The following is a 22,958-nucleotide window of genomic DNA, read 5'->3' on the forward strand; positions in this document are numbered from 1 at the left end:
TGCCTGGTAGATAGTAGACTCTAAATATCAGTATAATAAATTAATGTTACCAGACAAAGGAGGGAAACTGCAAGTCAGGACCAAGTTCCATATTGAGGGTATTCAAAGACATCCGGGCCCCATCATGGCCTACCAAGCTTCACCCATAAAATCCTAACTCAGAAAATTGGGGGGGCGAGGGGAAGTGAAAGAAGAGTATAAGCCCCTACAGGAGTCCCATTAAATGGAGGGCCCAGGAAGAAGGAACAGTAGGACCACAGTTACTTTGAGAAAGATTTATTTATGAAATCAAGAATTTCAGGGGGAGGTAGGGTTATTGGGAAGACCAGAGACTGGGGAAAGTTCCACTTTTGTGTTAACCTTAACATTATGGCCCTAACCGGTTTGGTTCAGTGGATAGAGCGTTGGCCTGCGGACTGAAGGGTGCCAGGGTTCGATTCTGGTCAAGGGTATGTACCTTGGTTGTGGGCACATCCCCAGTAGGGAGTGTGCAGGAGGCAGCTGATCGATGTTTCTCTCTCATCGATGTTTCTAACTCTCTATCCCTCTCCCTTCCTCTCTGTAAAAAATCAATAAAATATATTTAAACACACACACACATTATGACCATTCCTATAACTCAGCCATCCTGGGATAAGCTTCTAGGAGCCCCAGAGGGAGCCGAAGGTCTGGCTGCCATTACCAAAGCTGTTTCCTGACTCATCCTTGAACGTAGTCAAATGATTTCCCCCTCTCTGGACCCTTCTCTCTGCAGTTTCATTTTTCCCACCCACACCCCTTATGACATAAGATATGTAATAGCTCTTTTCTGTTCTCTGAGAGCAGGAAGGAGGTTCCCCTTCATAGAAATGATTTGGACCTTTTTCATGCTCTTCCTCTTGGCAGCTGCACCTCCTTTTCCCTTTCTACATCGGTCCTTCTTGTCTCCATTCTCCCAGCCTTAAAGCAGTCCTGAGCCCAGCCACACGAACCCCACAGCTGACCCTCACCTTCTCTAGGGCCTGACCTACACTGCTCTTTTCCTGGCCAAACCTGCAGCCAGACAGAGCAGCCCTGTGTGGGCCCCGTCTTCCATGGCAGCCCCTCCCCACTCTTCTCTCAACCCAGGCAGTCTCCTTACTGCCAAACCACTGTAGGCTGACACCCCACCCCCACCCCCACATACTCCAGCAGGGGCAGGCTGAGAAAAGGAATGGAGAGGGATCCTTGTGGGGGGCACCAAGCCAAAATTCCAGATTTTGGAGGGCTTCGCTGCCTCATTCTCACCTAGCAATTTGGCTACTGGACAAACAGGAAGGAGAGGAGACCATGGGAAGTGGCCAAGAGAGAGGCATTTTTTTCAGTCTGAGAACAGAACCTCAGGGAAGAAGCCAACTCTGAGTGTCCCTTCATCCCTCTCCCTGGAATCAGACTTTTCATCCCTCTTTGCTCCCGGGGCAGAGAACAGTGACCACATGAGACCATGTGCTTCCAATCTAAACCCATGGTTTAGCACATGATAGAATATCTTAGATTATACATCTCAGAAAATCCACGCCTCCCAAAGGCTCCTCCTCAAACAGTGGACTCGGGAGTCCCGAGGCAGAACGCAATTAGAGCTGTTGGTCAGTCCGAGACGGATTTGTGGAAGACAAAGGAAGGGTGTCCATCCCCATTTCCACAGAGGGCTGCTTTTCACACTGAGTCTTGACCCATTCGTGGATGTATTTTGACCAGTATTTTTTCAATGGAGAATAATAGCAGAGAATAGGCTAGAACAGAAATAGTAAGGAGACATACTATTTCCGGTATGTCCACACAGGATGTAAAATGTATTTCTAACTGTGGACCATAAAGTTTAAACGCTGCTGGCTTATGGAGCCATTTATGATGTAAAAGATTCCTGCCCCCACCTTAAACAGAAAAACAATGACACCCAGTATCGTATTGCCCCCTGCTTTATTTGTTACAGAGCTGGCTTCAATCCGATCCGCACCTCCTCTGGTTTCATCCATGCTGATTCCAGGGTTCCGATTCTCAGGTCTGGGCTCCCTCATGTCAGGCGAAGCTCACCCACACTATCCCTAATGGCCAACCTCCCACCCACTACAGCCTGATGGAGCCTCTGGCAACCAGGGGGGCTCTTATTCCCTGCAAGAAGAAAGTCACGGATGAAATGCACACACTTCCATATCCTCGGTCTCCTCCCGCCCATGCCAAGATGCTAAGGGGATCCTCCTCCTCTGGGCTGGGGAAGATGGCCGTCGGCATAGGGGTGGGGAGCAGTATGAGAGAAGACCATTCTTTGAATGCATGGTGTGGGGATGAAGGAGAGAATCTGCCGTTTGTAGAGTCCTCCCCTAGGAAACAACTGTGTGCCACCCTCCCACCATCACTCATCGTTTACTGGTATCTCTACCCCAGACCGTGAAAGAGGCAACTCCCCTTCTCAGCCCCTCCACGCACGGATTCCTGACTCCACCCATGATGTCCATTACTGTGACTTCTCAGTGAACCTCACTTCACATGCTCAGTGGCACAGGACTCCCCAGTGTCAGCCGCCACTTGGAGCAAACGGAGCCTCCTTTCCCATCCGGAAGTCTCCTTTCCCCGGTCCTTTCTCCAAGCTCCTGCCCTCATCGGCCTCACCCACAACTCACAGGAGAGGGATCCCGGACCCCGCAGGGCCCGCGCTGCCCCTCTTCTCCTGCCTGCTGAGGATTCGCAGCAGGATATTGTATACATCTTGTTCCATGTAGCCCTGGGGGTGGCAGGAAAGAAAGAACGGGAGGAGAAGAACAGAAAATGGGGAGACAGGTGAGGGAGAGGCCCTGAGGTATGGTGAAATGCTGTTTGCTAACGATGAGCCCTCCCTTAAACAGTATTTAACTTCAAGGATGTTTCCTAATCTTTTCAAGGAAAGCAATGATGTTTACTTCTCAGGCCTGCTGTGAGGGTTACAACCCTGAATCTGAGGCAAAGCTTCCGGTGCACAGGAAGTGTTAGATCCTTTGTAGTTATTAGTCCTAATAGAGGAGCGAGCCCCCCCACCACCTCCTCTTCCTTGGTGAGGGATACACAGGCCGAGGAGGGAATTGAGAAAGGGCATAAGGGACAGGAAAAGGCTTTACCATGGGTCAGGAATTGAAAAGGGGGGACAGCCCTAACCGGTTTGGCTCAATGAATAGAGCGTCAGCCTGCAGACTGAAGGGTCGCAGGTTCGATTCCGGTCAAGGGCATGTACCTTGGTTATGGGCACATCCCCAAGTAGGGGGTGTGCAAGAGGCAGCTGATTGATGTTTCTCTCTCATCGATATTTCTAACTCTCTATCCCTCTCCCTTCCTCTCTGTAAAAAAATCAATAAAATATATTTAAAAAAAAAAAAGAAAAGGGGGGACAAACACCTCTCCCCCTCACAGTCCCATATCTCAGGAGAGCCAGGGACCTGGCACTAGAACATCTAAAGGCTGGCTTTCCGGGAAATGACAAATATGTGTGGGTAAGAAAAGGGACCCCAAATGCAGTACTCCCCACCCAACTCTCTGTGCCTCCCTTCCCCTTGCTCACCTGAGCAGCACTCAGTAGATGGTTTCTATAGGTAGAGATGATCTCTTCATGGTTCTTTTGAGAATCCTGGGGGTGAGCATCAATGGAGGTTATGTGCCCACCCTCCCATACTCACCCTGACCCCCAAGCATGAGGAACAATAAAATTAAGTGGTCAGCTGGGCCAGATGGTCTCCCTCGACCCCTCACTAGCCCAGCCTGGACCACTGCCTGAATTCTCTGCAATTCCCAGAATTCTCCCACATCACTTCCCCTGTCCACCCTCTTCTCTAGCCGTGACCATTTCCCTAAGGGACAAAACATACCCGCAGCTGCGAGGCAAGGCGAGCATTTTCTCCCCGAACTGCTAGGACTTCCTCTGAAAGCTGCTCCACCTTCTTCAACAGCTCCTTGATCTGAGGCCAAAGGGAACCAGTGAGGCCCAAGTCATGCCCACCCCCCCCCAACCACCACCACCCAGGGTCAAGGCCAGCTTCCCTTTGCTGAGTATGTACTATGTGCCAGATGCTTTTACACGCCTTGTCACATGTCGTACTCAAAACAGCTCTACTTCTGTTCTGGGAGGAACAACACTTCTCGGAAGGAAGTATTATTACTCACATTGTTAAATACTTTGTCAAAATCACACACCTAATAAGTGATGACATAGGACTTGAACCAAGATCTTTTTGAATGAATGGTCCATGCTCTTAAGACTGCACTGGGTCCTGAACCACTTCTGGCTGCTGACCACTGAGCAAAATGGAGATGAGTGTTTGTGGTTGTGAGGCTCTGGCACAGATGTGGTTAAGGATAACCAGCAGGAGGAGGAGTGGTGGGAGTGAGAATAACAAAAATACCTGGTTGAGCACTTACCACTTCCAAAAAATCATTCCGAGGATTTTAAATACAATATCTTATTTAATGTAATCCTCACAGCAACCCTAATAGTAGCCTCATCTTATAGATGAAAAAAACTGAGACTTGGAGACTCCAAGGCTCACTCGATTTTGCAAGGATCGCGCTATGTTCTCTGGGTCTAAGGTGGTTTGGGGGTTAAGATTGGAGGTGAGATAACTCACTCGTTCAATCAGTACGTTTTGAAACTGAAATAGAAATCCAGACGATATCAGTCCAACATCCACTACACTATTCTCTTTTTCCCATTTGCTCCCTTTCCTCTTCTTCCACACCAACAGAAACCCGTCCTTTCTTTAATTGGCCCCACCTCACACTGATTCCTATTCTGTACAACTTTTCTTCTATTTGTATGCACTGTGTGTTATGTAAAACATGTGCTCCCTATATTTTTGAATCATTATAAATTTGATCATGTACACAAATTTGAATAAGAAGTCTGAATTCATTTCACAGGTAAAGTTCTAGAATTACCCAATTCATTTATAAATTGATTTTTTTTTTAAGAATTCATAAAGCATGCCCCTAGACCAGGGGTGGGCAAACTTTTTGACTCGAGGGCCACAATGGGTTCTTAAACTGGACCGGAGGGCTGGAACAAAAGCATGGATGGAGTGTTTGTGTGAACTAATATAAATTCAAAGTAAACATCATTACATAAAAGGGTACGGTCTTTTTTTTTTTTTTTTTTTTTAGTTTTATTCATTTCAAACGGGCCGGATGCGGCCCGTGGGCCGTAGTTTGCCCACGGCTGCCCTAGACACATGCAGATTGGTGACTTTGGGAGCAAGCATTAGGAAACCCAGGTATTGAACACGGCGGTTTTCAAACTTGTTACTTTGCATTGGTGCGCCCTCTGCCAATGGGAATCTTTTGCAGAACCTACTCGGGTTGAAGGGAAGGGATGAAGTGGGCCTGTAGCCTGGTCTACTTTTCTTAATCAGCCTTGAATCACCTTCTCAGAACCTTAGCAAAACCACAGCAACCCACCGTAGCCTAAGACCTGCTCTTGGGCTAAAACATGATTTCAGTCAAAATGCTAATAAACCACAGGACTCCCCAGGTGGTAGCCCCACCACATGGCTTCTAAAACCAGAGTCCAGATTTTAACACCTAAGCCCCTTTCTCTCTTCTATTTATACATATATATATATTGATTTCAGAGAGGAAGGGAGAGAGAGAGAAACATTAATGATGAGAATCACTGATCTGCTGCCTCCTACAGGCCCTGGCGTCCCACTGGGGATCCAGCTGCAACCCGGGCATATGGCCTGACTGGGAATGGAACCTGACCTCCTGGTCCATAGGTCGATGCTCAACCACTGAGTCACATTGCCAGCCCTCACTTCCAATCTTAACCCCAAACCACCTTAGACCCAGAGAACATAGCGCGATCCTTGCAAATGGCTGGCGTTCTGTTTGGGCGGGATTCACCTGACTAACCAAAGGTAGGTGCAGTTAGCAAACCTCCCCCCGCCGCCTGAGCTCATCACCTTGGCCTCCTTGTCCTGGCAAGCCCCCAGAAGATGCTCCATCTTCTCTCTCAGCAGCCCCACCGTTTTCTCAAACTGCTCCGAGCGCCCGCGCATCTCGCTGGCCTGGCGCTCCTGCTCCGTGGCCCGGGCCGCCAGGTCCCCGCTGCGGCAGCGCTCGTCGGCCACGGCCTCCTGCAGGCGGCCCACCTCGCAGCAGGCCGAGTTGTACTTCTCCAGCAGGGCCTTCAGCTCCTGGCTCCACGCCTGGGCCTGGGCCGCCAGCGAGCTGCGCGCCCGCTCGTGCTGCCGCAGGCTGGCCGCCTCCCGCGCGCGCAGCTCGGCCACCTCCTCCGTGGCCTGGTACAGCAGCTGCTTCAGCTTCCCGATCTCCTGGCTCTTCCCGCGCATCGAGGCCTGCACGGCGCGCAGCTCCTCCTCCAGCTGCCCCAGGTCCTGCTCCAAAGCGGCCACCTCCGGGGGTGCTGTCGCCTGGGAGGAGGGGCCCGGCTCCGGGTGCGGGGCGGAGGCTCCCCGCAGCCGCTGGTTTTCCTCCTCCAGCCTCGCCAGCATCTGCTGCGCCTCGCGGTGCCTGGCGACCAGGGCGCTGATGCAGGCCTGCAGCTCCTGCAGGGGCTCGGGGCCGGGGCCCCGGGCGCCGGCCTTGCCCACCAGGTCTGGGGGCAGGCAGTCCCACAGCCCTCGGAGGCCGCTGCTCTGGGACGCCAGGTGCCTCCGCAACTTCTCGGTGGCCTCCTTCTCCACGGCCAGCTCGTCGGTCAGCAGCCCCACGCTCCACCGCAGCTGCTGGAGCTGGACCTGCGCCACGGGCCGGGGCACAAACTCCCGCTGCAGCCGCTGGCTCAGGGACTGCAGCTCCCCTTGCAGCCGCTGCCGCTCCCGGCCCAGCTCCCCCAACTCCTCCAGCAAGTTGCTGTTGCTCAGTCTCAGGGCCGACACCTCCTTCTCCAGCATTCCCTTGGCCAGCCCTCCTCCCGGCGTCTGCGGCCTGCCCGGGGCCCCTGGAGACTCCCGCTGGGTCCCGGGAGCCCCGGTCTCCTTCTCCCCATCCTCTTCGGGGATGGTTTCTGAGCCTGCCTTTGGGGCTCCTTCTCTGGACTCCTGGGCAGGGGTCGCAGGCGTCGCTCGCAGCCCCGCCTTGGCCCGATCCAGCTTCAGCAGCACCTGCTCCAGCCTGGCCTCCATCTTCTCCCAGGCGGCCGCCGTGGCCTCCGCCCGGGACTTGCCCAGAACTCCCTCCAGGACGGGTCTCGACAAAGCCCCCAGGGCAGCATCCTTTTCTCGCCACACGGCAGCCAGCTCCTCCCTCAGCTGTAGCAGTAGCTGGTTCATGGCTGCTGTGCCCGCTGCTCCAGCCGCTGTGCCTGCTCTCTCCGCCCCTGGGGCCTTCCGCCTCTCCTTCCGGCCAGCATGCGGCTGGGCTGCACGCTCAGGGCCAAGGGCCTGCCCACCGACAGTCGTCTGGTGCTGTCCTGCGGCTTCCCCCGGGATCTCAGACACCGGGCCCTGGGGTGGCCCCTGTTCTGGTTGGGACCTTGCATGGGCTTCATAACACATCTCCCGGGGGGACGAGTCTTCGGTCTTCTTGGAAGCTAGTACTGGGTTGGCTGCGGCTGCGGCTACTGCCTGCTGCTGCTTCTTTAGCTCCCGTATGCCCTCAGCCAGCAGGTCCAGGGGGCAGCCCTGCTCCATGCCATCCCCTCCAGGGCGGATACCAGGACTCTGCCCGCCTGGAGCTCTGGGCTCCCGGAAGAGCAGCCGCCCCAGCTCCTGCACCTGCTCTCGGATCTGGTTGGCCAGGCCCAGGTAGGCTGCAGCCTGAGCCTTGCTCTCTTCTGTCTTTCCCACCAGCTCCTGCTCCAACTGAGAAACTTTCTTCTGCTCCTCTTCGTACTTCCACCTCCACTCCTCTGAGCACACTTCCTCTCGCTCCTTTTCCTGCTCCGCCCCGGGCTCTGCTCCCCGGGGGCTCTTGGGCTGAGAACCCACCGGAGGTTCAGATGGAGAGGCCTGTGTAGGAAACAGAAGAGTGACTGACCGGAAGAAGGGCAGCCCCGGGAGGGCCTCCCCGCCCTTAGACCATCTTGATGCCCTCATGGGTCCCTGCCTGGGAGGCATCCCGTGGGATGGCCTGGGTGGGTCGGAAGGGGAGGCACTTAGGGTCTTACCTTAGACGCAGCATCTGGGTGTTGAACTAGCCCCTGACCTGTATGAAAAGACATGAGGGCAATGTGATTCTCACTGAGAGGAGTGGCCGCAGTGTCATAACCCTCACCACACAGCCTTCCTGGAGCCGGGAGCCACTCCTCTTCAACCCAGCAGCCTTGGTTCCTACCCCAGCTCACTCATTTTGTTCACTCACTTTATTGGACACTATACCAGGCGCTGTTATAGGCACCAGGACATCGACAGTGAACAAAACAGACATGGCCTGTCATCTGGGGCGTTTACAGTCCAGCAGGGGGAGAGATTGACTGGGAAACCACACAGAGATGTTCAATCACAGCTCAGGAGTCCTAGCGATAGCGCCAGCCACAGCTGCCTTGAGTAAGAAGGGCTTCATTAAGGAACTTGGTGGCCCTGCTTTTGGGAACGTGGGGTCATCTCATAGCAGCAGCAATAAATAAGCAAACTCTGGACCACAGTGGCAATTGTTTTTCAGGTGGACTGTTTCCATGGGGACAAATGGGATTCTAAGAAGCTACTCTGAGCCATTGGGGAGGATCTTGAAGATACAAAAGGGAACTGGCTTACCCCCCCGCCGCCAGCTCAGGGCCTGCTGCAGCAGCTTCCACAGTGCCTTGTCCTGTGTGCGCAGGCCGTAATACAGAGCATCGTGGCCCGCGCTGTCCACCGCCCCTGCGTCCGCTCCATGGCTCAGGAGCAGCTCAGCCACTTCGGCGCTGCCTTTCTCACAGGCCAGGATCAGAGCCGACCTGTGCGTTAGGACAAAGTATATATATATATACACACACACACACACACACACACACACACACATATACATATATATTCATTATATATATATTCATTATATATATTCATTATATATATATATTCATTCGGAGAGGAAGGGAGAGGGAGAGAATATATATATTCATTCAGAGAGGAAGGGAGAGGGAGAGAGAGATAGAAACAAGATGACTCTATCTCAATGATGAGATAGAGTCATCGATTGGCTGCCTCCTGCACACCCCACACTGGGGATTGAGCCCACAACCTTCTGGTTCATAGGTCAATACTCAACCACTGAGCTATGCCGGCCAGACGAGACCAGAACTTTTCAAATGCCATTCCTGGAGCTGCAGCATCAGAAAGCAGGGACGATGGCAAGGGCTTCATTTTTCTCTGCTCTACATATTAAGATTCTGCATAAATTCTTTATTGAAGCCGAAACCGGTTTGGCTCAGTGGATAGACCGTTGGCCTGTGGACTGAGGGGTCCCAAGTTCGATTCCAGTCAAGGGCATGTACCTGGGTTGCGGGCACATCCCCAGTGGGAGATGTGCAGGAGGCAGCTGATCAATGTTTCTCTCTCATCGATGTTTCTAACTCTCTATCTCTCTCCCCTCCTCTCTGTAAAAAATCAATAAAATATATTTTTTAAAAAATTCTTTATTGGAGAGAAGGGTTCCATTGCTCGGAAGATAGTTTGAAAACCAGTAAATAAAACTAATGAGTCCAGAGGTATTGATTCTGCTTCCCAAGTTACCTACATTAGGAAGCTGGTGGTGACAGCAGCTGAGTAGAAGAGTATAAGGAAGACTTTCTTCCCGTCTCAAGAGGAAAACAGTGAAACAGAAGAGATCTCTTCTAAGCCACCACTCAGAAGGAAAGAGACCAAGAACACAGAGACCAACCTGCACACACACACACACACACACACACACACACACACTCGCTTTGCCCAGTGGCTCCTTCCTAGATGGGCCAGGGCCTGGATTGGGGTGGGAAGACGGGGAGGGCTCACTTGTCATCCTTGTCTGTGACATTGACTCGGGCGCCTCTCTGCAGTAACTGTGAGCAGATAGCTGCGTGACCGCCCAGCGAGGCGATCATCAGGGGTGTGCGTCCATCCTGCACGGATTGTGGAAAGAGAGCTCATGAAAAGCCAGAGGTTTGCACAATCCTACCAGCTCCCTCTCCCCACACCTCTCCAGGAGAAAAGCCCAGCCTAGGGGCTAAATACCCCTTTCAAAGGGTTGAAAGCTCTCCAGAAGATAAGGCTGAACCTCTCTGTGAAGAAGAGGAGGGGGAGGGAGGAAAGGTGGTGCTGTCCAACCCCTGCTCACAGAAGTTAGCCAATCAGGCTCAGGGAGAGCAGCAGCCTGCCGGTGCAGGGCACTGGCCAGGGTCCCGCTGACACTCACATTATCCAGGACATCCAGGAAGGCCTCATGGTCACACAGCAGCAGCACACTCGAGGCACAGCCAGAGGAAGCTGGGAGGGTTGAGGGATGATTGGGCGAAGGGGAGCAGGAAGTGCACCTGGTCAGATCATGACCGACATCCCCTCCAACTATCTTAGTATCAGCCCTGCCCTCTCCACCAAACGTTACCCTCCCCTCCCTCCCTCCCCTCTCTTCCCCGCAGCCCTGCGCCCACAGGCTCCTGGCACACACCTGCCCAGTGCAGCGGACTACGATTTTCTGCATCCACAGCATCTTCGTTGGCACCGTGCTGGGAAGAGCCACAAAGGGAAGCCGCATGGAACAGAGTGTTAACGTTCTCATCCCATACCCACTGTGGGGTCCCCAGCTTCCTAATTACAACGGGGAGGGGTGGGAGGATCATAGCTTTGTCCAACTGCTCGGCAGGCCCAATCCATCTCTTACAGGTGACAGGCAGCCTTGGATTTCAGCCCTGGTTCTGAAGCCGAGGGCCTGAGGAACATCCGGTTACGGATACATAAGCATGCTAGGACAGTAATGCCCGGGTCCTGGCCGGTACTTTAGGGTCGTAATTGGGAATCTTGCAAAGGGCTGGGAAGAACAAAAGCAGAACGGCCGTGGGCCCAACGACCTGTTGGCCTTCGAAACTTATTTATTAATTGGAAACTTATTTATTAATTGGAAACTTATTTATTAATTGGAAACTTATTTATTAATTGTCCACATGTCATTTCACATGTATATTTTCTTTTGTGCTCTAGGCTATGAACGCCTCAAAGACAGACAGTGGGATTTTGGTTTAATTTGAAACTCTCTGCCCTCCTTCTGCCTGCCCATCATCATCACAGCAGCCAGTCTCTGAAGTGGCTCACCAACGGCAGGGCTCAGAGCATGCATATTGGCTGCGGGGCCGTCAGTCCCTGCCAACTCTACTTTATGACCTGCCCTCAAGGGCAGCATTAAGTGCAGGGCCTGCACATAGTAGGTGTTAAATAAATGTTTGTGAATTAAAGAATCAATTATCACCAGCTCTCTCAGTGGGGAGGAGAGGGGTATATCTGATTCAATATTGCTTGTGACTTCAAACAAAGTTCGGAAACTCGGGGTCCGCTTCTTCCCTTCACAGGAGGAGTATCGAGGGGTTGCTCTACCTGCAGCAGGACCTTGACACACTGTGGCTGGCAGGAGATGGTGGCCAAGTGCAGGGCGGTGCTTCCTGGAAAGAGGAGGAGGAAAAGAGGCAGGTGGGTGGCCCTATGCAGGCCAGTGACTCACAGGGAGGGAAGGCAAGAGACGCACAGATAATCAAAGGGAGATTAGAGAGAGAAGCTCTCAGCCACATGGGGCCAGAAATTCCTGTTCCCCAGGTGCCCGGTACACGCGGTGGAGGTGGAGGGGGGTAAGGTGTACCCAGCTGGCAGGGAGGGGAACCTCTGGAGGGTGCTGGCCAGGCTTTCTGAGGAAAGAAGCAGGGGCTGGTTGGGAACCTCCAGCAGGGCCCCGCACGGGCCCCCACGGCTGCTGTAGAGGGAAAAGCAAGCAAGCAGTCTGACTCACCGTCCTCATTCTTGCTGTTGATGTCGGCCCCATTTGCAAGCAGGATAGTCAGACATTCAGTCAGGCCCTTGGAGGCTGCCAGATGAAAGCTGCAGAAGGATGAAGGGACCAGGGGATGAGGAATGGGAGAAGCTTCGTAATCTTAATAATCACTGCCTGCTACACCTATACTCTCTAACCCCAAGGCCAATCCCGAGAGCAGAGAGGGAAACTCCCCTGGCCCGACTTACTGAGGAAGAGAAGGCTCTAAGGCAGTGATGGCAAACCTTTTGAGCTCGGCGTGTCAGCATTTTGAAAAACCCTAACTTAACTCTGGTGCCGTGTCACATATAGAATTTTTTTGATATTTGCAACCATAGTAAAACAAAGATTTATATGTTTGATATTTATTTTATATATTTAAATGCCATTTAACAAAGAAAAATCAACCAAAAAAATGAGTGTCAGAGGTGACACGCGTGTCATAGGTTCGCCATCACTGCTCTATGGCCTACTGTCATGAGTGAGAGGACGCTGGAAGCAGATATAGAAATAAGAGCTACGGGTCCCAAGCAATGTCAGACTATGGCAGGGGCGTCCAGGCCCCTTCCCAGACTGGCCGTGTCACAGGAAGAGTCAGCCAGACCAGAGCAGAGGGCTGGACAGGGGAAGCCGACTTGGGCAGAGACAAGAAGCAGTATCCCTCTTGTCCTACTCACTCCTCTTAGCTGTGTGACTCTCGTAGCTACCACTTCATTCTGAACTTTCCAAGCACACCCCCCTCCTCTCTGTGCAATGCAGAAATACTCTATTTACTGTATGGGTCCGTTTCCTGTTTGTTTCGTGGGCTTTATGTCCTCTTTGGTCAGTTTTGTAAGCCGGGTTGTGAGGTGGATGGAGCTCATAGACAATATCTTCTTCCCTCACTTTGTGCCGCACTTGATAGGTAGCAAAGTCTTATTAGGACAAAGGGCCCTGAAGTTGTAGGCGTTCCCTGTCCTCTGACATATTGGGGTTGGAGTTTTCAAAGGGAATCACATGCCAAAGGTGGGTCCCGGGACTGACTTACGGGGACTGGCCGTTGGCGTCGAGCTTGGTGGGTCGGGAAGACTTCCTGGAGGCGAGGGCGGCCACGCGCCCCACGTCCCCCCGCTGCACGGCCTCCAGCAGCTTCTGGTCACGGCGGTTCCATCTCTCCACCTGGTGCAGAGCCACAGATTGTGGTTTAGGGGAGGGTGGAGTGGAGAAAGGAAGGAGACTGCCCTGGCCAGTTTGCTAAGTGGTTAGAGCGTCAGCCTGTTGACCAAAGGGTCCTGGGTTCAGATTCCGGTCAAGGGCACATACCTTGGTTGCAGGCTCCTCCCCCGACCGGGCCCTAGTCGGGGCTCATGCAGGAGGCAACCAATCCATGTGTTTCTCTCACATTGATGTTTCTCTCTGTCTTTCCCTCTCTCTTCCAATCTCCCTAAAAGTCAATGGGAAAATATCCTCGGGTGAGGATGAACAGAAAGGAAGGAGACGGTTAGGAAGATGCCAAGCCAGGGGAAAGGAACATCCCTGAGGGCCTTTCAGTGTCCCAGTCAGTCTAGATCACATGGTCCTCGTTAGGTGAGCAGTTACATCTCACCAGTTCATATGCCACCAAGCACCTCTTCTGGTTATTGCCAGCCCTGGATCAGAAGGTGCTTGGACTACTGAATTAAAAATTGTTTTGAGCCCTAGCTGGTTTGGCTCGGTGGATAGAGCGTCGGCCTGCGGACTGAAGGGTCCCAGGTTCGATTCCGGTCAAGGGCATGTACCTTGGTTGCCGGCACATCCCCAGTGGGGGGAGTGCAGGAGGCATCTGATCGATGTTTCTCTCTCATCGATGCTTCTAACTCTCTCTCTCTCTCCCTTCCTCTCTGTAAAAAATCAATAAAATATATTTTAAAAAATCGTTTTGAGTTCTGGATGCAGAGCATTTCAAATGCCTTTTAAACCATCATTATGATTATCATTGTGGGTGCACAGCCTCAGACTCCCTTCCCTTTTGCTCCCGGGGTTTTGCTGGAGCAAACGGAACCAACTGACCGCTCCTGATTGGGCTCACATTGCCTCTCAGCTTCCCATGCTGCTCTGCTTTTTGTCTTCAGATATTTGGGGAATCAAGGCACCTAACGTCAGGTCACAGCCCTGAGTCCAACTATCTACCATCGGCTTTGGGCCCCAAACTGGGAGGAGAAGCACAGAGTTTCGGTTTTCCCATCTCATATCTCTGCCCATTACCTAGTTGCTCTTCCCTTTCAGGGCAACAACCGCCAAAAGGCAAATACAGGTCTCTCCTAGGTTTGAGGAGGCAGCAGAGGCCTCTCGCCTACCCCTCCCTCCCTACCTTCCCCTGTTTCTGCCAGGGAGCAGCTGTCCCAGATAAGGCCACACCTGGGTATGCATTGTTCCATTATTCCAGCGTGACTTTCTCCAGGTGACGGGGTAATTACAATAATTGAAGTATCACAGGGTGTGAGAGAGAGAGAGCTGGGTAAAACCATCCAGGGCTAAAGGCACAGAAAAGCCTGGTTTGACCCAGAGAAGGGGAAGGAGAGGAAGAGGGGATGCAAAGATCCGTGGTCGGTGAGAAGGACCGCAGGGGGCTTTGTCAGCAGGCCCGAGTTTGGGGTCTGGTTCAGCTACTTTCTCAGCTGTGCGACCTGACCTGGAGTAAGCCTTTTCACACCTCTCACCTGTCTCCTCCGCTGTCACGTGTGGAAAAGAAAGACTGCCTCATGGTGTTGTGAGTAGTAAATGAACTAATGTGTATAAAATCTCTTTTGTAAACTGAAGACCCACACAAGCGCATGGCATCCTTATAACAAAACAGGAAGTGCCGGGCTTTGGTGGTGGCACATTGCATTTTATGAGGTATAATCTCAACAAGGAAGAGGCTATGGGAGGAGGTGGAAAAATATAGGGCCAATGGAAGCCAAATAACTCATTTTTAAATACTGTTTACAGCCCTAACCGGTGTGCCTCAGTGGATAGAGCATCGGCCTGTGGACTGAAGGGTCCCAGGTTCGATTCTGGTCAAGGGCATGTACCTTGGTTGTGGGCACATCCCCAGTAGGGGGTGTGCAGGAGGCAGCTGATCGATGTTTCTCGCTCATCGATGTTTCTAACTCTCTATCCCTCTCCTTTCCTCTCTGTAAAAAATTAATAAAAATATATATTTTTTTAAAAAAATACTGTTTATAGAGCTAGGGCAAATTATCCATCAAAAACAGGAAAGATTTTAAATGTCCCAACCATAAAATGGCCCAGGGGAGATGGTTTAGGGGTAAGACGCCAGGACACACTTGTAAATCCTCAGAGGCCTTTATGCTATTTCACTTGACGCTATTTCAACCAGCCGCTCAGCCTCCCTGGAAAGTGGTTAGGGCTGATATTATTTTATCTGTGTGACAGAAGACGTAACCAAAGCCCACTGAGGTCCAATAACTGTGCAGAGACACCACAACAGGGCAGGAACGTTGAGATTAGAACCGAGGCCCCCTGCTGCCCAGTGCCAGTTCTCACGACCAGACCACACTACCACCCAGTGATGGGAGACATTTTACTTATTTCCAAATAAGCAGCCTAAGACTTGCCTCCAGGGCAGAGCCGCCCACTCTCAGACGCTACCTTTCTGCACAAAGAGTCTCCAAGCAGGTTCATTCTCAAAGGACAAAATAAGCAAAACGATTGCTCCACATACCAACAGACTGAGGTGTAAGAACACCTTATTCAATGTCTTTGGGTGCTGGGTCACCCGCAGAAAAAACAGAGAGCTGGCACTACACCTCCAGCACAGCCACTGCGGTCAGCTGACCTCAGTGTGAAGTCCTCCGTTTAAAATCCTGATTCTAGCCCTAACCGGTTTGGCTCAGTGGATAGAGCGTCGGCCTGTGGACTCAAGGGTCCCAGGTTTGATTCCGGTCAAGGGCATGTACCTTGGCTGTGGGCACATCCCCAGTAGGGGGTGTGCAGGAGGCAGCTGATCGATGTTTCTCGCTCATCGATGTTTCTAACTCTCTATCCCTCTCCCTTCCTCTCTGTAAAAAATCAATAAAATATATTTAAAAAATAATAATAAAATCCTGATTCTAACACTTCTTGTCCTTGTGAATTTAGGCATGTGAAAACTTCTCTGAACATCAGTTTCTAAATGACATAAAGCACCTAGCACTGTCTGGCACATAGTAGGTGCACAATAAATGTTAGTTGAAGCCCCATTCTTTCTAGCCTTTTGGGGCTATGGACGAAAGGGGCCACATGCTGACCTGACAAGCTCAGGGAAGGCCTGCATGGCGGTCTTGCAAACTCAGAGACCTAAAGTAACCACAAAGGATGGTCTGAAATGAAACTTTAACTAAAAGCAGTTATGGTGGGTAATTACATCTAGGCCGGTATCTTCACTGACAAGGTCAACCTTTACCTTAACTGAGCCAATCTGTCTTTTTGCATCTAGGATAACATACCCCTGAAGTGTCTGGGTAACTTGTAGCTTTCCCTTTCTCTGGACCCCTTGGGGCACAACCTAATATGCCTGGGTGCCAGAACAGTTACCACAAATTCCTTCATTGTTCTGTTAATTGTTCCTGCACCCACCTAAGTATGTGTCCATCATTTTACTTTTTATCCAATCCCAGGGGTTTCCCTGCTTTGCTTTCTCCCGCCTCTCTAGTCTATCACCAAGGGATTTCATTTAACCCACCTATGTCCCTTTCCTTTTATTGCAATGTATAAATACAGATGTAACCAGCCATTCTCCGGAACATTCTCTCAATTCATTGAGGTTCTGCTTCCGGGCATATGTTGACAGTTTGGCTCAAATAAACTCACAAAATTTTTTTACAGGTTTCAATGTTTTTTTACGTCAACGGGGCAAATTTTGGAAGTTCCTGGGCTCAGAATTCTCCATACAGGGGAGTGGAAGGAAGAGATCTTGCTCATATCAGCCGATGCTTAACAGCTAGGCTGTCTAGATGATAACAGTGTTTCCTAGCAAAGTAGACACTTTTTTTTCCAGCTAGACAGTTCTAAACCCACTGGATTTACTTCCTACAATCTTGTTATACGAAGAAGAATTTAGAAGAGGTGGAAATTCTCCATGACCAAACCTCTGCGGAGCAGGGTGGAGAAAGGCAGAGATATGCTTCTAAATTCCAAGATCTAGTCCATTGCTCACCCAGCACCTTGGGAAAGAGGTCCTGGATTACCATGACAGCCTCAAGGGAGCAATTACCAAATTAATCAGCAGATTCAAAATACAAGAATAAGCGTTGTATTTCTGTAGTTAAGATTAGGGGGCCTTTGTAAAAGTAATTGCAACTTCTTATCTCTGGCTGTGCGCCCGTAAGCTTCCCACCAAGACACAGCACACCAACAGCAGAGGAAGAGTGGCCACCGGAACCAGGAGCGGACTCTCAATTTTTAAAATGCAACTGACATTTCTCTAAACTGACTCAGTCCCAACTGTTTAAAGCTATTTTCTGGCCTACTTTCTGCAAAGGCAGAGTAAGCTAACATGTAAGACGCCCTCCTCAAAAGCTTCCTTTACTTGACTAAAATAAGATTATAACAGCTGATTTTTGTCTGTTTGCTCAATTTCCTATATTCTGGATAGCTTAGATTAGTTTTAAAATGATCAGGCCCCAGCCTGTGTGGCTCAGTTGGTCCCCAGGTTGGGGGTCTCTCGGTAAGAGATCTTCAGAGAAGAAAGGATACCCTTCCTAAGCCACCACCTTTGCTTGGGCGTCATCCCATGCACCCAGAGGTCGCTGGGGGTTCGATTCCCATTTGGGGCTCCATTCCCAGTAGGGGGTGTGCAGGAAGGCAGCTGATGATGCTCTCACATCGATGTTTCTCTCTTTCCCTGTCCCTCCCTCCTTCCCTCTTTAAAAAAATCAAGCCCTAGCCATTTTGGCTCAGTGGATAGAGTGTCAGCCTGGGGACTGAAGGGTCCCAGGTTCAATTCCAGTCAAGGGCACATGCGTGGGTTGCAGGTTCAGTCCCCAGTAGGGGACATGCAGGAGGCAGCCGATCAATGATTCTGTCTCATCATTAATGTTTCTCTCTCCCTTCCTCTCTGAAATCAATAAAAAGTATTTTTTTAAAAATCAATAAAAAATCTTAAAGAAAAAGAAGATGATCAGTGATTTTTCAGTCCTTATCTCCATTTGAGAGTGAAGGGCTCTGGCCCTGGACCCAGGGGTGGGGTGCGGATGGGCAGGGCCAATCCAGTGTGACTGGGAAGCCAGGCTTTAGGAGTGGCCAGGGAGGTTGTCACACTATTTTATTTCTCTGACAAACGGGTCCAGAGTGGTTAGCGACGTGGGGAGTGGAGGAATTTCTCTTAAGAGGTATGAGGAAATTCATGAGGAAACAATTTGCCACTGAAACTGGCCCATTACCAAGCGTTCAGCGATCCTATCCCGACTGAGGAAAGAGTTTTCTCCCAGACAGTTCTAAATCCACCCAACTTACTTCCTATAACCTTGTTATGCTAAGAAGAGTTTAGAATGGGCAGAAATCCTTCCTGGCCTAAACTTTGTAGAGCTGGATGAAGGACGGAGGAATCCTTCCAAATTCCAATGTTCAGCCCGTTGCTCACCCAGCATCTTGGAAAGGAGGCACTGACCAGGGATTGGAAAATCAGGTAGAATGAAATAGTGTCCCCGTTCCTAAGGCACATGCAGACTCCACAGACCTGAAAGGGAGGAGCACCGTGGAGGACTTTCAGTAACTAGGGAAGAGTCCATGTGCATAGGAAAACCATTATGAGTTAGCACAGAGTCTGGGTAGCCTCCGTTTCCGGTACCCATAGTAGTCATTCAGTGAACGCCTTTTGATTGGTTGATCAATGTGCAGAAACAAAGTGGAGAAGCAAATATAAGTGGGACAAGGACAGGCCTCAACAGAGTTCCTGCTGTTGCCTCATAGCTCGCTTCCAGGCTTCTGTGGCCTGCCCATGCCGGGCGCACTCAACATTTCTCACGTTTGCTCACGAATGACATCACTAAGACAGGCTGGGCCAAGCAGTATCACACAGGTAGTTGGCATCCTCAATACATAATTCCAATCTCCACAGAAAATGTGGTGCCCAGGTTGGGGGTCTCTCGGTAAGAGATCTTCAGAGAAGAAAGGATACTCATCCTAAGCCACCACCTTCTGTAATCTTCTTCCTTGTGTTTTGTTCTGGGAGAGCACGGGGAGCAGAGTGGCTTCTGCTGGGAACTCTGAGTGAGTCCACTCTCTTCACCGCCACCTCCCCCCGACTCAGTCAAAGGAAGCAGGACAAGCCCTAACCAACTGGGTGAAGGTGTAGAGAGAAGGAAGATTCTGGGGAGAAGCAGGCGGAAGGCCCTGACTGGCCCAAGAACCAGTCTGATGACCAGACACTGCAGTGACCTGGTCAGGGTGAATTCTGCAGGCCACTTCCCCGGATCTGTGTGGAGGAGCCGGGCACCGTGCCTTCTCTGGCAGAGCCGGCGAGGCTGGCCAGACTGTAAGATTAACCCACGGAGAGCAGGCGGGTCAGGCAAAGGGGGGAACAGTGGGGTTCAACAACCATGGGGCAGAGAGGGGCAGAAGCTGAAGGGAGAACAGGAGAAGGCTGCTGGTGGGAGCACCCATTAGAAAGAGGCGTGGAGTGATGTCTGAGAGCCTGCGGTAATGGGGAGAGGATGGCCGTGGAAGAGGCACGGGTGCAATGGTGGAGACGAGTCCTTGAAGAAGGGCTAGGGAAGGCATGAGGCTGGGAGTACTTGCTGGGCTGAGAGAAAGCAGCAAGAGTAGGACCATAGGGGAGGGGAGGGTTGTGAGGACAGCACAGGACTGGACTTGGGGGACAGAGTGGAACTTAGGGCTGAGCTGGGGCTGGGGACAGGACAGAAGCTTGAGGATGGTTCAGAACCGAGAGACTGAGCCGAAGTAGAGGACAGGCCTTCGGAAGGGGACAAAGGCTGCAGGAAGCATACGAGAAGCTGGGATTGTAGGTGACAGGAGGATAAGCAAAGGCCAAGGGGAAGAACCTGGGGAGGTCAGAGGTTAGCAGAGGCTGGGGACAGGGTCTTGAGGCGGGCAGGAATGGCTGGCTGCATTGCAGGAAGGAAGACCTGGAAAGACCGATAAAGGGAAAGGGCAAATGGTGCCCCGGGGTGGGACACAGGACTCCTGTCACCACAGGGCTCGGACCCTAGCCCCGTTCCCATACTCCCAGACATTTTGGCACCTACCGCCACCTGTGAGCTGGAGCAGGAGAAGAAGCGCTTCATGGCCGGGGCCAGGGCCAGGGCCAGGGCCACGGGGGGACGGGGACGCGCGGAGAAAGGGGCCACAGGATCCCGAACCCACCGAACTCAGTCGCGGCTGTGCCGGGGCAAGCTGTCAAAAGCAGAGCCGTCCCGCCCCCAGGGCCACCGCGCTCAATCAGAGACCAGATCCGCGGGCTGCGCTGAAAACTCCGCCCCTGGCCCTGCCCGCTCCGCCGCAGCGGAGGCAAAAAGCCTGCAGTCTTGGGCGGCGACCTGGGCTCGGTCTCAACCCCCGCCCTCCAAACCGAACCCGCCCTCCAAACCGAACCCGCCCCAGCTCCGACCGGTTAACCGTAGACAGAACCGCGCGGGCTGGGCTAAAACTCATCCCCGGCCCCGCCCCCCGCAGGTCCAGGAAGAAGCCCCGCCTCAAGCCCCGCCCCCGCCACAACCGCCCCACCCAGCACCACCCAAAAGCCCCGCCCCCTCCACAACCGCCCCGCCCCGCCACAACCGCCCCGCCCTAGCACCACCAAAGCCCCGCCCCCGCCATAACCGCCCCGCCCTAGCACCACCAAAGCCCCGCCCCCGCCACAACCGCCCCGCCCTAGCACCGCCCCAGGCCCCGCCCCGCCCCCCGAGCGCCGCAGGAGGCGGGCAGTCCCCGCTTCTCCCCTGTGCTCTGCTCGGATCATTGTCGCATTAACAAAGCCCCGCCCCCGCCACAACCGCCCCGCCCTAGCACCGCCCCAGGCCCCGCCCCGCCCCCCGAGCGCCGCAGGAGGCGGGCAGTCCCCGCTTCTCCCCTGTGCTCTGCTCGGATCATTGTCGCATTAACCTCTGCCGCCGCTTTCATTACATCCAGAAACCTCTGCCTCCCCCCGCCCCCCCCATTCCCCGGCCAAAACCAGGCGCAAGGAGGATCCGAAAGAACAGTTTGGAAATGGGAGGAGCCTGTAGTGTGGATGGTGCAGGACTCGCCGCAACCTGGGGAACAAAACTTGAGAAGGGGGTCGGGTTTAACCTCCTATAAAGCATCTGTAAGTTAGAAAAAGGAAGAGGGAGAGGAGAGAATTTCTGTTTTAAGCATACGCCACCGTCCTCCACATTCTTTAGAGGGAAAAAAATCTGCTTTTTAAATTCAAACTCAGCAACTCTGGCTTGAACAGTCAGTCCCAGCCAACTGGTCTACCCTGCAGCCGAGCTAGCCCCCCAACCCTAACAGAGCCTAAAGGCCACAGCGCGAAGTCTTCACGTGGCTGAGAAGGCTCCCAGGAGCTGCACCCTGCCTTCTCCAGCCTCATCTCCCGCTGCTTTCACAGCGCAGTGCTCAGCGGGTTCTAATCACCAGTTTCCTCCCGGCTGGTGGTTCCTCCTCCCTCTGCCTCCTCTCACACTTGGTGGTCCCTCAAGCTAAATTTTTCCCTTATAACCCTGCCACCACCACTCCCTAAACACATACACACCGTGCCAAACTGTGAGACGCAATTCTAATTCTGCTATGTCATGTAGCAACCACCTCTCAGTATTTGTATTTGTTTACATATCTGTTTTCCCTATTAGACTGGGTTCTTTGATGGTAGCAGTTGTATTTTGTATTATTCTCATTGCCTGGTGCACATTAGGTGCTTCATGTCTGATGAGAGTATGAAAGAATGAAGAAATAAAGGCACAATAAGAAGAAGAAAAGAAGGAACATGTATGTCTGGAGAGAGCCTGTTGTTTCTACAGTTGTTTCTCAAACTTTCTCTGCTCCAAAGGAAGAGGTAACAGGCTTATTGAAGAACTAGAGGCCCAGTGCACCAAATTTGTGCACAGGTAGGGTCTCTAGCGGCTGCCAGCTGCCCACTGGGGCCTCCCTTCCCTGGCTACTGGCTGCTGCCGGGGCCTTCCTTCATTCCATGCCGTCCCCTGGTGGTCAGTGCACGTCATAGCAAGTGATCGAACTCCTGGTTGGTCGAACTCCTGAGGGGACACTTTGCATATTAGGCTTTTATATATATAGAAGATAGGATAGAGTTAGAGAAAGTCCCATTCTGAGAAAAAAAAAATAAGTCCCATTCTGGAACTGAGAGATAGAGAGGGATCTCTAGATGGATAAGAATACCAAAAGTGCTCTTTTAATCGTATGGAAAAAGAATCAGATGAGCTCGACCTGTGTAGCTCAGTGGTTGAGCATCGACCCATGTACCAAGAGGTCACTGGTTTGATTCCCCATCAGGGCACATTTCTGGGTTTTGGGCTCAATCCCAAGTAGGGGTTGTGCAGGGGGCAGCCAAGAGATGATGTTTCTTTCTCTTTCACTGATGTTTCTCTCTATTCCTCTTCCTTCCTCTCTCTCTAAAAAATCAATAAAAACATATATTTTTAAAAAAGAATTAGATGAACCAGTCCTCAAGGAAATCCAGAAATCCATCTCCCTTTGGGGGTTGGCTGAGATTAAAAAGGGGAAATCTGGCCATAACCAGTTTGGCTCAGTGGATAGAGCGTCAGCCTGCGGACTCAAGGGTCCCAGGTTCGATTCCAGACAAGGGCATGTACCTTGGTTGTGGGCACATCCCCAGAAGAGGGTGTGCAGGAGGCAGCTGATTGATGTTTCTCTCTCATCGATGTTTCTAACTCTCTATCCCTCTTCCTTCCTCTCTGTAAAAAGTCAATAAAATATATTTTTTTAAAAAGGGGGAAATCTGTCATAACCATGGCCTCCGTCCCAGCCCCATAAACCGTATGTTCCATAAAGTCTGATTAAGCTGTTGCCTATATGAAGTACATTGATGGCCACCGTGGACTCCTAATGCCACAAAATAACTCACCAGCTTGCCACAGAAT

General features: G+C 51.9%; 2 protein-coding genes across 3 annotated transcripts in view; one reads left to right on the forward strand and one right to left on the reverse strand.

Annotated features, from left to right (window-relative positions):
* NUDT17 (nudix hydrolase 17) overlaps nucleotides 1–1,005 on the forward strand; it is a 15,234-nt gene extending 14,229 nt beyond the window's left edge. Inside the window, exon 5 of the mRNA XM_014462742.1 lies at nucleotides 939–1,005. Coding sequence (XP_014318228.1) covers nucleotides 939–1,005 — 67 coding nt within the window. The remainder of the gene's footprint in view (nucleotides 1–938) is intronic.
* Nucleotides 1,006–1,919: 914 nt separating this feature from the next.
* Nucleotides 1,920–20,335, reverse strand: ANKRD35 (ankyrin repeat domain 35). 2 transcript variants are annotated; one of them, XM_023760709.1, is made up of 14 exons: nucleotides 20,112–20,335; nucleotides 12,932–13,062; nucleotides 11,884–11,972; nucleotides 11,478–11,542; nucleotides 10,558–10,615; nucleotides 10,306–10,376; nucleotides 9,906–10,012; nucleotides 8,691–8,872; nucleotides 8,105–8,142; nucleotides 6,000–7,946; nucleotides 3,852–3,941; nucleotides 3,548–3,613; nucleotides 2,640–2,740; nucleotides 1,920–2,130 (listed from the first exon to the last, which is right to left on the reverse strand). In XM_023760709.1, exons 1-14 carry the CDS (start codon nucleotides 20,148–20,150, stop codon nucleotides 2,124–2,126), a joined length of 2,991 nt encoding a protein of 996 aa, XP_023616477.1. In that variant the 5' UTR covers nucleotides 20,151–20,335; the 3' UTR covers nucleotides 1,920–2,123. The 2 variants fall into 2 exon arrangements, with proteins under 2 accessions (XP_023616477.1, XP_006096990.2); XM_006096928.3 differs by having other exon boundaries at nucleotides 5,937–7,946; nucleotides 20,112–20,333.
* Between the last annotated feature and the right edge of the window lie 2,623 nt (nucleotides 20,336–22,958).

This window comes from Myotis lucifugus, unplaced genomic scaffold, assembly GCF_000147115.1.
Source record: "Myotis lucifugus unplaced genomic scaffold, Myoluc2.0 scaffold_190, whole genome shotgun sequence".
Classification (NCBI taxonomy): Eukaryota; Metazoa; Chordata; class Mammalia; order Chiroptera; family Vespertilionidae; genus Myotis; species Myotis lucifugus.